This window comes from Hemiscyllium ocellatum, chromosome 26, assembly GCF_020745735.1.
Source record: "Hemiscyllium ocellatum isolate sHemOce1 chromosome 26, sHemOce1.pat.X.cur, whole genome shotgun sequence".
Taxonomy (NCBI): Eukaryota; Metazoa; Chordata; class Chondrichthyes; order Orectolobiformes; family Hemiscylliidae; genus Hemiscyllium; species Hemiscyllium ocellatum.
This window is the reverse complement of record NC_083426.1, coordinates 41,939,676-41,957,739: the sequence shown is the minus strand read 5'-3', so window position 1 is coordinate 41,957,739 and position 18,064 is coordinate 41,939,676. Positions and strand designations below refer to the sequence as shown.

Below are 18,064 nucleotides of genomic sequence, written 5' to 3'. Positions count from 1 at the left end.
GATGACTATTTTTCTTTAAATAGTGGAAGTTAGGAGCTCTCTGACACTCACCTTTTAACAGACTACAAGGCAAGGCAAGCTTTTCTGGGTGTTCGGTTTTAATTAACAGAGGGGTTCAACCCCCGTGCCGTAACTGGGGTATGGTGAGTTGTGGGCCGGCATGGGACACAAGAGTTGTAATAAGTATGGGTTAGGTCATTAATGTGGTGAGTTTGTTAGGATATGGAAGAAATCCACATTGGGCTGTGCAGAGAGAAACCTTCCATAAAACTCAACAAAATTGACACTAGACTAAAATTTGGCAAGATTCAGCCCTAGGCAAAACTCCTGGCACTATATATTTATCACAGAATCTTGTAATCATTACCTGTAATGTTAATGTAGTGAATAACCTGAGTTGTACCTTATGTACTGTCAGCTTTGAAATACTGTATTCAATTCTGGTCTCCCAACTGTAGGAAAAATGATGTGAATCTTGAAAGGGTTCAGAAAAGCTTTACAAGGATGTTGCCAGGGTTGGAGGGTTTGGACTATAGGGAGAGGCTGAATAAGCTGGGGCTAATTTCACTGGACCATTAGAAGCTGAGGAGTGACCTTACAGAGGGTTATGAAATCATGAGGGGCATGGATAAGGTGAATAGACAAGGTCTTTTCCCCAAAGTGGAGGGGGGAATCCAAAACTTGAGGGCATAGGTTTAAGATGAGAGGAGAATGATATAGAAGGGACCTAAGGGGCAACTTTTTCAGGCAGAGTGTGGTGCATGTGTGGAATGAGCTGCCAGAGGAAATGGTGGAGGCTGGTATAATTATATGGCATTGGATGGATATATGAATAGGAAGGGTTTAGAGGGATATGGGTCAAATGCTGGCAATTGGGATGAGATTTATTTAGGATATCTGGTCGGCATGGATGAGTTGGACTGAAGGGTCTGTTTCTGTGCTGTACATCTCTATGACTCTAAGTGATGTACAAGTATATTTTTGGGGGTAAGAAGACTTTTGTTAGTGCTGTACTGTTGTTATGAGAATGATGTAAATCTGATTCAAGAGTAATGAAAACAAATATCATAAAAATTGATTGTAATTTTTCCTGCGAACTGATGTTGATTTATTTTAGGAAATTATTGGTGTGATGCTATGAGAATTCTTTTGCACAAGGATTTTTACCACAACAGATGGTCAGGAAATAAAATCAGATAATGAAAATTGTGCTGAAATATCCTGGTAACATATGCATTCAAAGTTACTAAGATGGATCAGATATCAGTGCAGGGCACCTCTCTCTCTGTGCCAAATGTTCAATTATCCTTGGCTACTTGACTGACAACATTTATTTCCTTCTGCAAAAGGTAGTTGCAGCTGCTGTTTTGAGATAAGAAGGATGTTTCCTCATGTGAATATGTTAACTGGTTTTAACAGCCCAATCTCAACACTTCTGTAATTGACACCATTTGGAAATAGAAAAGGAAGTGAATTTATGTTCTAACTCTGCAGATGTGGTTTGTCAGTGGAGCCTTTAACCAGTTTGAGTGTGCATTTGAGAGCTTGATTAGTTCATTTCTGTTTGGTTACACAAGCGCATTGCTAAAAATGCAGCAATAACCTGGTATGCTATTTGAGCAAAGCGAAAAGTGGAAATAATACATCAGTCAGAGTATAACAGATTGTAGCTCTGGCCTGATGCTTTGCACTAAAGATTCAGCAGCCCTTTTCTTTTCTTCGAACACAAAGTTTGCAATTTGTACTGGTTCCATTGCAGGTGGCCAACACAAACTTGGTGCTGCCTCCACCATTACAGAACCTCAGTGTAACAAGGGCCAAACAGGTTCCTCACACCTGCTGTCCTCTTCCCATTGTCTATTCCCTCAACAGAGGCCTGATCTAAATAGTGATGCTGCCATGGTTCTACTGCAGGGGCAATGTGATCAGGGCCCTCCAGAGCCACCCTCAGAAGGGAATGGGAGTAGATAACTAGAGAGGTCATTTCTCAAAGTCTGGGCCCAAATATCTAGCAGCAGTTTCGGAAGAAGTGCGGTCACCTCCCATTGTTGGTTAAGTCATGAAACAAATCTTCATTTGACTTCTGCTACCCATCATAGCACCAGTGTCTCTTTCTCTCCTGGCTAAATGCACCTCAACCTCATCAGCACCTATTGACTCTCATGATTCATGTCTAGACCCAGAGGTGTCTCACACACCTACAAACAACACGAGCCTCACCCCAGCTTCTTGCTTCTCCTACATCTCTCTAGCTATTGAGCTTTGTCAGGCACATCACCCAAACGCAGAACCACATCACCACTGACGTTCTCCCTCTCACTTGCAGGAACAGCTGGCCTGCAATGGGAAGGAGCAGAGCAGAGTTGGCACTGGACAAGGATCTCTGTATCCTGTGAGGCCTAAAGACAAGGTGGTTCTCATTGTCAGGAAGGAGATGTGATGGTGGCACCTGCCGTTGCTGAGAAGTGTGAAAATGATCGTTCTCAGCTTTCTGCTCACCCTCATTCTCAATGTCTGGTTTGATGACTTAGCAGCTGATGGAGTGTTTCTTGTTTCTGACAATTTCATCTCCTCACATTAACCTTCCCCTTCCCCTGCTTCCAGACACTGAAAGGTGCCACTTTCCCAGCTCTAGGAACCCCGTCAAGAGACGTCCACAGAGTATTCTCAGGGCCCTTCTGCTCTGACAATGTGTGAACCTTGGAGGCAAGTATTTGAAGCGTAGGAGGTAGAGGGGTGACCTAATAGAGGTTTACAAAATCACGAGGGGTATAAATAAGGTGAATTGCCAAAATCTTTTTCCAAGGGAAGAGGAGTTCAGAACTAGAAGCCCAGATTTAATGTGAGAGGGGAAAGATTTAGAAGGTTCCTAAGGGGTCACATTTTTATACAGAGGGCAGTGCCAGAGTTGCCAGAGGAAGTGGTAGAGGCAAGTCCAAATGCAACACTTAAACGACATTTGGACAGGCACATGGATAGGAAGGATTGAGTAGGATGTGGGCCAAAAGCAAGCAAATGGGACTAGTTCACTTTAGGAAACTTGGTTGGCATGGATGAGTTAGGCTGGAGGATCTGTTTCCATGCTATATGGCTCTAAGTGTAGAGTTGGCATCAGCATGTGATTTGTCATTGGGGCATGGTGAGCTGCAGCCAGGGTTACGGTAAAGAATATTTTGCTGTCAACTCATGAAAGTTGAGATTGCACACAAATTCTGCTATATGAGACACAGGTGAAGGTTTAGGTGAGACATTAAACAAAACAGCCCCCTCTGATCGAGGTGTACAAAATAATGAGAGGAATAGATAGAGTCAATAGCCAGAGACTTTTCCCCAGGGCAGGATTGACTGGTACGAGAAGTCATAGTTTGAAGATAATAGGAGGAAGGTATAAAGGAGACATCAGAGGTAGGTACTTTACGCAGAGAGTTGTGAATGCATGGATTGCGTTGCCAGCTGTGGTGGTGGAAGCAGAGTTATTGGGGACATTTAAGCGACTGCTGGACATGCTCATGGATAGCAGTGAGTTGAGGGGTGCGTAGGTTAAGTTACTATATTTGACATTAGGATTAAATCTCGGCACAACATCATGGGTCAAAGGGCCTGTTCTGTGCTGTTCTTTTCTATGTTCTGTATACCAAGATACTGGGTGCAGAGCCAAACAACCTCCTGTCACTGTTAAAGATCAAAAGGATAGAGTCCAGAACTTTGTCTTGGTAACTTCTGCTCCTTCTCCCTGTCTTGCAGATTTAGAGACCCTGCCACTCCTACCCACATACCCACTGTAACCATTATGTGGACATGGCACCTCTTCCTCTATGCTGCCTGTGTTGATGCAGAAATCCTTCGACAAATCCATTAACTCACCGCAACATTGCACAAAACACTTTCAAACTCTTCCATGCACTTTACAAAACCAGAAGTTCTTGCAGGCAATCTGGCTTTAAAGAATGCAGGTCTATTTGCAACTCAAACGCTTGATTTTTACAAAGTAACACACAAATACTTTGTGATCCCAATTTCGTATTCTTGCATCACAGCCGACATCAGTTATGAGCCATCAGAAAGCACAAATTCACAACCTTTATATGAGTGCCCTTCTTCATGCTAAAAGAAAAAAATTCTCAACCTCCGGGTCTGGTCAGCAGTGGCTCGGCACTGTTAAACCAAGAATGGCGACTGCCTTCTCGGGTGGATGTAAAAAAATCCCACAGCACATTAGATTTGGGAAGCTCTCCCAATGTTCTGGCTAACACTTTCCCTCAACCAACAATCCTAAATACTATTATCCAGTTATTACTATTTGTGCAAGCCTGCTGGCTGAAAATTGCCTGTCATACATTCAAAATCATCACAATGACTACACTATGTACATCGTAGGCTATAAAGTACTCCAGGATCATGAAAGATGCAATACAAAGGCAAGTAATTTCTTACAGTCAGTTTAACCTAATTTCAGCTCCCATGTCTCTTCTGGTAAACCTTTTTTTTTGGGTGTATCTTTGCTTCTTTTATTTGGAAAGAAATTAATTTGCCCTCAGCACAAGAAACCTTTTTTTGATTGGTGTGTAAAGGTCAACATCTTTTCTCTGTATGTAGCGATATTGGACTGGACATCATTATCAGTGCCCTCTGCATTTTCCTAACCAACTGTCTGTGAAATTGTAAGATGCCACTAATCAATGAAGCAAAAGGGTGATTTAAAATGAGATTACAGTGAGATTAATGATGTATTCAGGTTATATTTGTGAGTGATTATGCCACACATTGGCTCTCACGTGTTGGGAAGTTTGGACATCTGTTAATTTGAAATAAAACCAATAGCTAGCAAAACACATAATTCAAGTGTATTCTAATGCACTCAACCTAATGTTCTTGAGAACTAACCAGGCACACTCTCTGAACACATGGACTTCATAGTGAAATTCACAGGAAAAAGGGAAGTGGTAACTTTGAAGTGAATTGAAAACTATACTGCATTAAACATATGAAATGAATAGTTAAAATACAACTAATATATATAAATATTTTTCCCCACGATAATTGTATCGAGTGGGTGCCACAGAGAGTAGCATTTGCTCCCTCACAGTGCCAGAGATCTGGGCTTGATTCCAACCTTAAGCAACTGTCTGTGGAGTTTGCACGTTCTTCCTATGTCTGCGTGGGTTTCACTGAGTGCTCGTTTCCTTCCACAGTCCAAAGTCGTGCAGGTTAGATGGATTAGCCACATAAATGTGGGGTTATAGTGTTGGAGTGGGTCTGGGTGGGATGCTCATCTGAGGGTCGGTTCAGACTCAGTGGGCTAAATAACCACTTTCTGCACTATAGGAATTTTGTGCCTGCGTTTGCAATCTTACAATATTATGTTCCAGGCATCAATACCATTAATGTCTCTATCTGACCTTCTGTTAGTGTTGCTGGTTCAAATAATGATTGTATTCTTGTTGAAGTTGTGAGGGAGTTTCTGGTCTGATTTGATGCAGGATAACAGTAAAAGGAGTAAAACATTATACAGGCAGGGGGAGGGCAAAATCTTTGTGATGCTCAGTATGAGGCTGGATTCTGCAGTGACTGAGTATTACATGGACAAAGTGACTTCTTCAAACACACAAACAATCCAATATTTTAAATTTGCATTTTTTTAATAAGCGTAACTAGTAAAGTAAAACAAATACAACAAGGCCACTCCTTCCCCCAACTCAACTTGTCTTCCTGTGGAGGTATCAGGCCAGGATGAAAGAATGACTGACGATGAGTAAGGATTAGAGTGGTGCTGGAAAAGCACAGCTGGTCAGGCAGCATCCAAAGGAGCAGGAGAATCGACGTTTCGTGCAAAAGCCCTTCATCAGGAATGGCGAGTAATCCTATCGTTGAAGGTCTTTTCTTAACTCCGCTTCTTCTTGTCAGGGTTGTCCCTCCAGATACAGTAGGTAAGAGCCGTGGCAAGAGTGAGCCAGGCTAGATATGGCGCCATAAGTAGTGTGGCTGTTTTGTTGATAGGGTACCAGGATACCATTGTTCCCACTACACTGCCATATAGACAAAAAGCTTCAATTAAGGCCTAAGAAACAAAGGAGACACAATAAGATGGGAGCATTGATGAGGCAATTACAATCAAACTTTTGATTGTATGAAAATTCTGTAAACATGATCACAATGAACTGGACTGGGTAATCCACTCAGACTAGAAAAAACTTGAACTAATACTCCCCAATATCCAAATTATCTTCCAGTCCAACATCCATCATTGTATCTGATGACACTGCATCCATTCCACCAATATACATTAGGGTCAATTAAAATACTTTTCACACCCTTGGCCAATGATCCTGAATACCAACACTGATGTCAGTGGGTCATTGATCTGACCACCTCCATGACTGAGCAAATCTGGGTCAGAAAAGAAATCAAATCCATGACAGAAAGAGGACATTTGTAAAAGTGAAGTATTAAAATCCTTGATAAAAATTAACTCCTTCATGGGAGATTGGTCAAACCTTGCTGGGTGAGGCCATTGTGGCTTATAGAACCAAGGTTGGCAGATGGAGTTCAGATCGAGGTCAACCACTTACCACGTTTATGTATAGCGGAGCTAAAGTAAGGGAAGAATAGAAGATAATTCTAAAGATTTTAAATAATGGTAATAATCCAAGGAAAGCATCATATTTACCAGACTTAAATTGTGCGTCCCAAAAAATATTACAGAAAATGCCCAATTCAAAGTCAACTGAGTTCCATATAGACCAAGTGGAATGAGTGCTGCATTTGTGAAACCTCCTAGATCTCTCCATATCAGATACGAGGCATACCTGTGAAAACACCAGCAACAATTTATCAGACAGAAGCAGAGATACTTTGTTGGGAAAGAAGGTTGTTTCCGGTAGCAATGTACTAATTAATCATTCCATCAAAGGACTTGTCCCAGCAACTAGGATTTCTTAAAATTACTTGTGTTTATAAATTAAGCCATCCTGTTTTAATAATGTGATTTCTTGTTCAAAACTTGAGAGTGATAACTCTACCCTCTTGATCGGTGTTTGCTTTCCCTATGTCATATTGACTAAATTACATGTTAAGTATTTTTTTTAAAATGTCCACTGTGCTGTTATGCCATACTGGGCAGTGCCAGTTTACCAACAATGTCCTACAGGCCCCTGTATTAAGAATCCATGTCACTGAAAGCATGTAGCAGAGTACCAACCAATCCTTAAACCAATGTTGTGTAGGATACTTCCTATCATTCTCTGTCATTATAATGGACTTCAGCAGAACTGCACTCACCCCATTCCTGTGTATAAAGCAGTCCACACTACAGGGATAATCTTATTGGGTGGCCGCCACCATGGTTTCTTCAATTGCTCAAACCAGGTCGGCACTTGTGACCGTCCTAGATACCAGCCAAGTAAACCTCCAACATGGGGCAACGTGGCAAATCCAACAATCTGAGCCCACACTGGTGCCATACTCTTCACAGTCACTAAAGGCACCAATATTTGCAGTTTCCTGAGAAAAGAATAAATATTAAATTCACTTTAGAACATTATTTCACTGTACTTCTCAATACACTTACTGAATTCTACAAATACACTAATTCACATCAACACAAGCAAATGGAAATGCAAATTGATGTGAATACATTGAACATCTGCAGATTTGAACGAAGAACATATTTAAAACAATACTTTACATTCAGTTTCCTTTAAACAACACAAAGTGACCAGTTGTACTGTGGTAGAACCTAGACTTAACTGTGCAATAGGATACAATACATAATCTTATTACATTTTGCTCTGGAGATAAATCAAAACTAAGGAAGATCTTGTAAATATGTAGTGCCTTTCACATCCTTAGGACTTATACAAGCACTTCACCAACTGTGAAGAAGTTTTTAATTGTCGCCGTAGCAGCTAATTTGCACACAGCAAGTTCCCACATACAGTATGAGAGAATGATCAAGTCCAAAGATGTGCCGGTTGGGTGGATTGGCCCACAGTGTCCAGGGATATGCAGGCTGGTGGGTTAGCCATGGAAAATGCAAGGTTACAGAGATAGGATTCCAATGGGATGGGTCTGGATGGGATGTTCTTCGGGGGTCGGTGTGGACTTGATGGGCCAAATGGCTGCTTCTATATGGTAGGGATCTATGATCCTATGGATTCTAAGCTTCATCAGTAATGTTGATTTTGGGATAAACCTTTGCAAGGAGAACTCTCTGGCTCTTCTTTGAATAGCATTGTAAGGTCTTCTACATAGGACTGAAAGCAGAATGGGATTGGGTTTAATGTCTCAAGTGTTAGCACCTTTAATGATACAGTGCACCCTGAGGACTGCAATAAACTGTCAGCCTAGATTATCACATGCTCATGCTTCCAGAGTGGGACTTGAACCAATGGCCTTAGGGTTCAGAGGAAAGACTGCCATCCCTGAGCCGAGAATATCAGCAGAGCCAAGTTTCAAAAACAATCTGGGCTAATTAAACCAAGTCCCCTTCCATAAGGCCATAAGACATAGGAGCAGGAATCAGGCCATTCAGCCCATTAGGTTTGCTCCACCATTCAATCATGGCTGACAAGTTTCTCAACCTCATTCTCCCACCTTTTCTCCATAATCCTTGATCCCCTTGATATTCAACAGCCTATCTACCTCAGTCTTAAGTACACTCAATGACCTGGCTTCTACAGCCTTCTGTGGCAATGAATTCCACAGACTCACCACTCTCTTGCTAATGAAGTTTCTCCTTATCTCCGTTCTAAAAGGTCTTCCCTTTACTCTCAGGTTGTGCCCTCAGGTCCTAGTTTCTCCCATCAATGGAAACATTTTCCCAACATCTACTCTGTCCAGTCCATTCAATATTCTCTATGTTTCAATAACATCCATGCACCATCCTTCTAAACTCCATCGTGTATAGATGCAAGGCCCTCAAACGTTCCTCATATATTACGCTTTTCATTCCTGGCACCATTCTCATGAACCTCCTCAGAACATGCTCCAGGCCAGTACATCTTTTTTGAGATAAGGGGGCAAAACTGCACACAATATTCCAAATGTAGTTTGATCAGAGACTTATAGAGCCTAAGTAAATCCCTGCTCTTGTACTCAAGTCCTCTAAAAATAAATGCCAACATTTCATTTGCCTTCCTAACTCCTGACTCAACCTGCAGGTTTACCCTGAGGGAATCCTGGACTGGAACATCAAGTCTCTCTGCACTTCAGATTTCCGAATTTTTCCCCATTTAGAAAAGAGTCCATGTCTCTATTCTTCCTCCACAAAGTGCATGACCTCACACTTTCCCATGTTGTATTTCATCTGCTACTTCTTTGCCCACTCTCCTAACCTGTCCAAATCCTTCTGCAGCCTCCCCGCCTCCTCAATGCTATCTGTCCCTCTACCTATCTTTGTATCATCTGCAAACTTAGTCAGAATGCTCTCAGTGCCTTCACTTAGATCGTTATTGTATGAAGTGAAAAGGTGTGGTCCCAACAGCGAGCCTTGCGGTACACCGCTTATCACCGGTTGCCATCCTGAGACCTCCCAGGTCTTCTCTCCATTGCTGAGATTCCTGCAGCCTCAGGAATCCATGTCCACTTCAGCCTCTCTGACGTGGGTTGCCTTTCATTAGAAATTCTGGCTCTGGCTCACTCGGTGAGACTCCCTCCTCATTGCCCTGAACTGGTTGGGAAACCCCGAAGTAGGATGCCATTTTGCCAGAGTATGTAAGTCCACTCTAACACCACCCTATCAAAACCCACCATGATGTCTAAAGATTCACTCCAGATCACCTCTCAGTCATTATTCTTTTAAGAGAGCGGGCAGCCCCAGTCTGATCAATCATTTCCAGAAGATATAATTAAACTGAGACAGGCCATTCGGCCTAACCGGTCTTCCACCTGGACAAGGATCAATGTAACCAGAAAGTGAACTGTTGTTGGAACAAAAACAGCAAGAATTAACAGGTCAGACAGCCACGACGGAAGCAAACGTTTATAGAGTGCACTCTTTCCTACATCAGGTACCCAGTATACATGCTCCCACAAACTGCTGTATGATTAGATTAGATTAGATTAGATTATTTACAGTGTGGAAACAGGCCCTTCAGCCCAACAAGTCCACACCGACCCTCCAAAGAGCAACCCACCCTGACCCATTCCCCTACATTTACCACTTCACCTAACACTGCAGGCAATTTAGCATGGCCAATTCACCTAACCTGTACATTTTTGGACTGTGGGAGGAAACCCGACACGGGGAGAATGTGCAAACTCAACACAGCCAGTTACCTGAGTCGGGAATTGAACCCGGGTCTCTGGCGCTGTGAGGCAGCAGTGCTAACCACTGTGCCACCGTGCCACCCAAGTATGGCACTCCACAAAGGAGGAGGTGCCATGGGCAGTTTCCACGGGAATTGTAAATTCCGCAATGCAATTGGTAATTATCGGCAATTGGTATCATGTAATGACCTTACTGGAGGGCCCATTACACAACAAGCTGAGAAACATTGCATGTTCAACACTGAAACGCCAGGATTATCAATTGGTGTGAAGTAAGACACAATCTCTCCCATTCTCAAACTCCAAATCTCACCGAGTGAGCCAGAGCCAGAATTTCTAATGAACAATATACCAGGCAAGTTATTGCACCATCACTTCCAAGTCAAAAACTTTCTGTAAAGTACTAATACAAATGTTATGAATAATGTATATATTTGGGAAAATACTGTTTTACAATATCATAGAATCCTTACAGTGTGGAAACAGGCCCTTCGGCCCAACAAGTCTGCCCCAAATCTCGGAAGAGTAACCCAACCTGACTAACGTACCTAGCCTACACATCCCTGAACATGGCCAGTTCATCTAGCCTGCATATCTTGGGAGGAAACCGCAGCACCCGGAGGAAACCCACGCAGACACAGTGGAAATGTACAAACTCCACACAGTCACCCAAGGCTAAAGTCGAACCCGAGTTCCTAGTGCTGTGAGGCAGCAGTACTAACCACTAAACCACCGCACTTTAGGTCGCAATAGTTTAATTGCGATGTACTGTGGTGTGGAGAGCTAGGAATTCTGCTCTACATAAGTTTGGAAACATGGATTTTATGGCAAAGATTCAATTTTAACGGAAAAAAGAGATTTCTCTGAAGGACTCAGGCCCTAAATACTGGACATTTAAGGGATCCTTTATGCTTAATGCAGACTGGACAAGCTTCTCAAAGTTCAATGCCGGTCTCCACTCAGTGACACACATTGTCTGTCAGGCAGCAGGAGGCTGCAAACCCATCAGTTCACTAACTGCTGATAACTCCTCAGTTTCAACTAATTATTGCACCAGTTTCTACGCTGTTGCCGAGTGCCCGACACATTCCGGACTTCCCTACCTCCAAGGAAGTTGGAGAGTTAGTGCGTGTAGTCTCCAGTGGGAAACAGGAAACCAGGAACAAGAGGATTGCTGGTAAATGATGAGAGCTGCCTGCTGCTGGCTTGCTGCTCCCGGGCGGAGTTGGGATCTGCTCGACAATATATTGTGAAAATAGTTTGCCTTTTGCTACACCCATGAACCAGACCACTCCCCTCTTCGCCACATCGCCAAGTCTACTCAGAACCTTTGCTGGGATCTTGCTATTTTGCAATGTCTGCCCCAATTTTTGTGACTGCAGCTCTGTGAGGCACTCATTGGCTATAGAGCTTTTTGCAAGTACAAGGCGCAGTGCTATTGGAAGTTCTTTATGTGACATCCATCTAGCAGCTCAGCACTGTAAATTGCCACACTTCTCCTACACGCTGCTCCTTCTAACATAAGAGGGAGCCATTGACCAAGATGTTGCTGCCGACATGTACAATGAATTAGAAAACAAAATCTCACACCAAGATATTTGTCAGCTTCATGTCAAATTTGGTCAGCAGCTTCCTTCCTCAAGAAGTGTGTAAATTTCAGCTGAAAGAGGAGGTTAGTTAAATATGAGGTTTCAAGGTCACTGTCTCTTAGGGTTGGGATATAATCTGTTATCCTGTAAAAGTGAAGAGTGGCAAACAGTGCCAGGTCATTTCCTGAAACAAAAATAAAACGATATGAGATTTCCCCCAAAATTCGTCTGAAGGTGTTCTGGCCACTATTTATCACTTAAACAACTTCATAAAAATAGCTTTGGTCATGAAGACATTGTTGTATATGGGAGCAAATTGGCAGTAGCAACATGATTACACTATTTTATTGGCAGTGAAGCACTTTGAGAAGTTCAGTGTTGGTGATAGGTGCTACATAAATCTATTTCCTTCAGATTGTCTTAGTGGAAACATGCTCACCTAGGAGTCATAAGGTTTTGAGTCCGTAATCCACAATTGGACTTGAGTAAAAAAATCCAAACTTGGCAGTTCCGCTATCAGGACTGTGCTGCATTATTGCAGGAAGCATCCTTCAATTAAGACATTAAATTAAGGTTCATCTAGGTGTTCAAATGAATATAAAAGTCTGAATGACGCTACTCAAAATAAAAGTGTGTTCACCTAGTATTGTAGCTGTTAACCAAAGTTATTTAAAACAGATTAATCAGGTTTCATTCTGTTAATGTTTTGAGATCACATGTCTGTGTGGAGTTTGCACATTCTCCCCGTGACTGCGTAGGTTTCCTCCGGGTGCTCCAGTTTCGTCCCACAGTCCAAAGATGTGGAAGTCAGGTGGATTGGCCATGCTAAATTGCCCATAGTGTTAGGTGCATTAGTCAGAGGGAAATGCGTCTGGGTGGGTAACTCTTCGGAGGGTCAGTGTGGACTGGTTGGGCCAAAGGGCCTGTTTCCACACTGTAGGGAATCTAGTCTAAATCTAGTCTTATCAAATGGGCACCAAATTTACTATGTAACATTGACTTTCTCATTCAGAAGTAATTCATTATGCATGAACTGATTTAGAATTCAAATACTGCTTGGCAGTACTAAACTTGAGTATTGCTAATAGAGGAGGCATGATGTCATAGTTTTCTCTTGCACTTATCAGGATAGACAAAAGAATTCCAAAATTCAAAGGGAACATCAACTTATACTGTTTGAGAAACAGGCAAGTGGACTTTAATTGGTTGAGGTGTTGTGGGGAATACACAAAGGAATGGTTACCCCCAAAGCTTTTGTTTAAATTCAAAAGGTCATCATTTTTTGGCAGAAACATGACATGGGGAATACACAAGGAAACAGATGGCAAAAATCAATTGAAACAAAAAAGCATTTGCTGTAAAATCCCCCCAAGAAAGGTTTGTTAAAATGGTAAGATGCTTTACCTTACTCACATCTGTATTTTTAATAACTGGAATACTCATTAATCACATTCTCAATTGTATCAAGTCCCATTCATTATTTATATCTAAAGCAATGCCTGGATTTTAACATTGACATCCTCATTTCTAAATCCTTTCCTACCTCTATAACTTACTCTATCCTTTCAATCCTCCAAGACCTCGAGATACCTTCAATTCTGCCCCTTGCACATGCCTGGCCTTTGTCACTTAATCATTGCAAGCCTCCTAGATTTGGAATCCCTTCCTAAAATATCTCTATGTCTCTACTTTTCTCTCCCTCCTTGAAAATGATTTTTAGCTTTTGGTAAAAACAAGTGTTGGCTGCATCAAATTTTATTTGATGAAGTTTCTGGTAAATATTTTAAGATGTCTTAAAGTTGCTACAAAAGTAAATTCATGGTGTTGTTGAGATAGGTAACAGATCCCCAGTTAGTAAAGCTACCTTTGCAAGAGTCAATGAGAATAAAATAATTTTCATATCCCACATTATGAATTAAATCTAGCAATGCAGAATAGAAATGGCATGAGAATACAGTTTAAGATGTGAACACAAATGTTCTTCACGGTCATTTTAAAAAAACACACAATTACATGGGGATCAAATCTAACTTAACAAGATTAGAAAAACTATTAAGTTATCCTACATTGCAAGGTTAGAAATGACAGAGGATTGCATATTTATGTAATAACTTACACTATTGTATAATCACATTTGAAAATATATAACATGATTGCAGTATGTGTAAAAAAGTTACATTTTATCAGATTTTTAAAAAATAAAGTATAATTATCAATTTCTATTAGACACAATTATTTTAACAATGAAGGCGGCATTTAGTGTGCTTGCCTTTATTGGTCAATGCATAGGAGTTGGGAGATCATGTTGCAGATGTAGAGGACACTAGTTAGGCCATTATTGGAATATTGTGTGCAATTCTGGTTTCCCTGCTATAGGAAGGATGTTGTGAAACTTGCAAGGTTCAGAAAAGATTTGCAAGGGATGTTGTCAGGGTTGGAGGATTTGAGCTATAGGGAGATACTGAATAGACTGGGGCTATTTTCCCTGGAGTGTCGGAGGCTGAGGGGATGACCTTTTAAAGATTAATAAAATCATGGGGGGCATGGAGTCTTTTCCCTGGGGTGGGGGAGTCCAGAACAGGGTAAGGTAAGAGGGGAAAGATTTAAAAGGGAACTAAGGGGCAAATTTTTCATGCAGAGGGTGGTGTGTGTATGGAATGAGCTGCCAGAGGAAGTGGTGGAGGCTGGTATAATTACAACATTTAAAAGGCATCTGGATGGGTATATGAATAGGAAGGGTTTAGAGAGATATGAGCCAAATGCTGCCAAACAGGACTAGATTTATTTAGGATATCTGGTCAGCATGGTCGAATCAGACCTAAGGATCTGTTTCCATGCTGTATATCTCTATGACTCTAATATTAAGCTTCAGGAAATTATAGTAGAGCAAAGATATCCTCCATTGTCTGGTTACACATGTTCACATGGATAATGTTTTAAAAATGATGACTTCTCCAAAATATATTGATAATTTGTCATGAGTTCTTATTGTATAAATTTTTGCTTTGAACAATGTTAAGTAATAGAAATGTGACATTTCAATTTTCTATTTTCTTGGATGGGTAACCTTGGTGGATAGATTTGATACTCATCTAATTCTTGTTTTAGGATCATAAAAAACATTTCCTTGGATTGAAAGAATGTGCAATCTACTTTAAGAACTTAATGGCATCATTCTGAGGAGGGTATTGCGAATAAACTTGGGTTATCTTTCTCCATGATACAGTCTGTGGGGCTGTGAACAAACCGCTTTATCTGATAAATGGAATAATATATTTTCTATTACAAATAAAGGGAATATTTTAGCATTAGAGATCTTATTCTATCAGTGTTTAATTTAACTGGATCTTGTTCTACTATGGTTTGTACAAGATGTTTTCATCACTTTTTGTTTCTCTTAACTGTGCTGAAGTTAGGCTTGAGATTGGTCTCCCCATGTGTTGGTCTTCCTTTGTTCAAGTAGAAAATTCCTCACTAATGAACCTTGGCCTAAAACTACAAGCAAACTATTCATCTAATTAATAAAGTTAGGTCACAGCAGATTCAGGGTGAGTTTGCCAATTGGATACATAATTGGCTTTTAACAGCAGGAGACAGAGAGTAATGGTGGAGGGTTCCAAACAGAGGCCTGTCACCAGCAGTGTTCCACAGGGATTGTTCTAGGTGCTTTTTTGTCTGTCGTTTATGTGAACTGGTTTGGATGAGAATGTAGAAGGCATGGTTTGTAAGTTTGCGGATGACACCAAATTTGGTGGCATAGGAGACAGTGAAGAAGGCTTTCTAAGATCACAAAAGGATCTTGATCAAATGGGTCAATGGACTGAGAAATGACAGATGGAGTTGAATCTGGATAAATGCGAGGTATTGCATTTTTGTACAACAAACAAGGGCAGGGCTTATACAATTAATGTTAGGGCCTTGGGTAATGTTCTAGAACAGAGGGACCTAGAGTAGCAGGTACACAATTCTTTAAAGTTGGCTTCACATACAGACAAGGTAAAAACAATGACTGCAGATGCTGGAAACCAGATTCTGGATTAGTGGTGCTAGAAGAGCACAGCAGTTCAGGCAGCATCCAAGGAGCAGTGAAATCGACATTTCGGGCAAAAGCCCTTCATCAGGAATAGACAGGCTGGTTAAAAGGCATATGACACACTTACCTTCATTGCTCAGACCTTTTGAGTATAGGAGTTGGGACGTTATGTTAAGGTTATACAGGACATTGGTGAGGCCTCTTTTGGAATGTTGTGTCCATTTGTGGCTGTCCAGTTATAGGTTGGGTATTACTAAGTTAGAGAGGGTTTAGAAGATATTGACCAGGACGTTGCCAGGTGTGGAAGGTTTGAGTTATAAAGAAAGGCTGGATAGGCTGGGACTTCTTTCACTGGAGCATAGGAAGTTGAAAGGTGCTGAAAATGTGTTGCTGGTTAAAGCGCAGCAGGTCAGGCAGCATCCAAGGAACAGGAAATTTGACGTTTCGGGCATAAGCCCTTCATTATGCCCGAAACGTCGAATTTCCTGTTCCTTGGATGCTGCCTGACCTGCTGTGCTTTTCCAGCAACACATTTTCAGCTCTGATCTCCAGCATCTGCAGTCCTCACTTACTCCTCGAAGTTGAGAGGTGACCTTGTAGAAGTTAATAAAATAATGAGAGGTATAGGGAGTTGTCTTTTCACTAAGATAGGGAATTTCAAGACTTTGGGACACTTTTTTTTAAGGTAAGAGGAGAGAGATTTAAAAAACACGTAAGAGGCAAATTTTTAACACAGAAGGTGGTTTGGGTGTGGAATGAACTTCCTGATCAGGTACAATTGCAGTGTCTAAAAGACACTGGGATGGATATATGAATAGGAAAGGTTTGAAAGGATATGGGCCAGGAGCAGGGAGGTGGGACTAATTTAGTTTGGGATAATGTTCAGCATGGACTGCTTGGATCAAAGGGTCTGTTTCCATGCTGCATGGCTCTATGACTGTTCAACATCACTGTTCTGCCTGATCCTGTTCCTCTTGTCATCTGTATTCAGTCGATGTCATCCAGATGGTAATCAGAATCAGGGACTCTTGATATAAGCCTCCAGCAACTCAAGGGGTCCTGATTATGCTTCAAACTATGTTCTAACTTGTTCTTCATCTGAAAGCATTCATCTCAATATAAATCAAGAACTGAACATAGGTTTGTGTCTTAGTGTCATACCATTGTACTTCTACTCATGAAACCCCTGGAAATCGTTCTTCGATTTTTGTTAGTGCGATATTACAATCTTCACTAAGCAGTGCCTGAAACACTCCCAGAATTTGTTCCCCATTGACATTAACAGGCCCTTCTGCTTTTGGACATTGGGTGGCAGTACCAACCAATTTGCAGAACTCCCACAATGTGTGAAAATATTAACAGAAAATGCTGGTAGTACTCAGCTGGTGAGGCAGTATCTGTGATGTTTCTGATGAAGAACCATCACAACCTGAAGTGTTAGTTCTCTTCACAGATGCTGCCTGATCTGTTGAATAATTCCAGTACCTTCTATTTTACTTCACGGTATCTGGCATCTGTTGTGATTTGCTTTTCTATCTCATGCTTCTATCATGTTTCATTTAATCATAATTTCTTCCTCCTGCACATTCTTGTAAAAGTGTTTTTAAAAATGTTCTATTTATTATTGATTTGTTTCCTGTTAATATTACAACTGTATTGCATTTTATCATTAACTTTGAAATTCTCACCTTTGTTTCTAAATCCATCCATAACCTGGCCCCTCCATTTCTGTTTAATCACCTCTGCACTCCTGTCAGTCTGACATCTTGCACATCCATGATTTTGCACCATTGGTTACTGTGCTTTGAGCTATCTAGTCCTAACACAGAGTCATACAACATGGAAACAGACCTTTTGGTCCAACCAGTCCATGCCGACCATAATTCCAAATTAATCCAGTCCGACCTACCTGCACTTGGCCCATTTCCCTCCAAACATTTCTTATTCATGTACTTATCCAAATGTCGTTTTAACATTGTAACTGTACCCACATCCACCAATTCCTCTGGAAGTTCATTTCACACACAAACCACTCACTGTGTAAAAGAATTGCCCTATGTCTTTTTAAAATCTTTCTCCTTTTGACTTAATACTATTTCTGTCCCAGTTCCTGTTTCTACTTATAGCACAAGATACATAAAATGGTATGAATTTTGAGTTAAAATTTGAAATTGAT

At 41.2% G+C, this 18,064-nt stretch overlaps 1 protein-coding gene across 1 annotated transcript; it reads right to left on the bottom strand.

Moving 5' to 3' along the window:
• Positions 1 to 5,620: 5,620 nt before the first annotated feature.
• Positions 5,621 to 11,623, bottom strand: LOC132828220 (translocator protein-like). Its single transcript, XM_060845174.1, has 4 exons — positions 11,370 to 11,623; positions 7,279 to 7,500; positions 6,668 to 6,806; positions 5,621 to 6,058 (listed from the first exon to the last, which is right to left on the bottom strand). The coding sequence occupies exons 2-4, from the start codon at positions 7,458 to 7,460 to the stop codon at positions 5,882 to 5,884; spliced, it is 498 nt and encodes a 165-aa protein (XP_060701157.1). The 5' UTR covers positions 7,461 to 7,500; positions 11,370 to 11,623; the 3' UTR covers positions 5,621 to 5,881.
• Between the last annotated feature and the right edge of the window lie 6,441 nt (positions 11,624 to 18,064).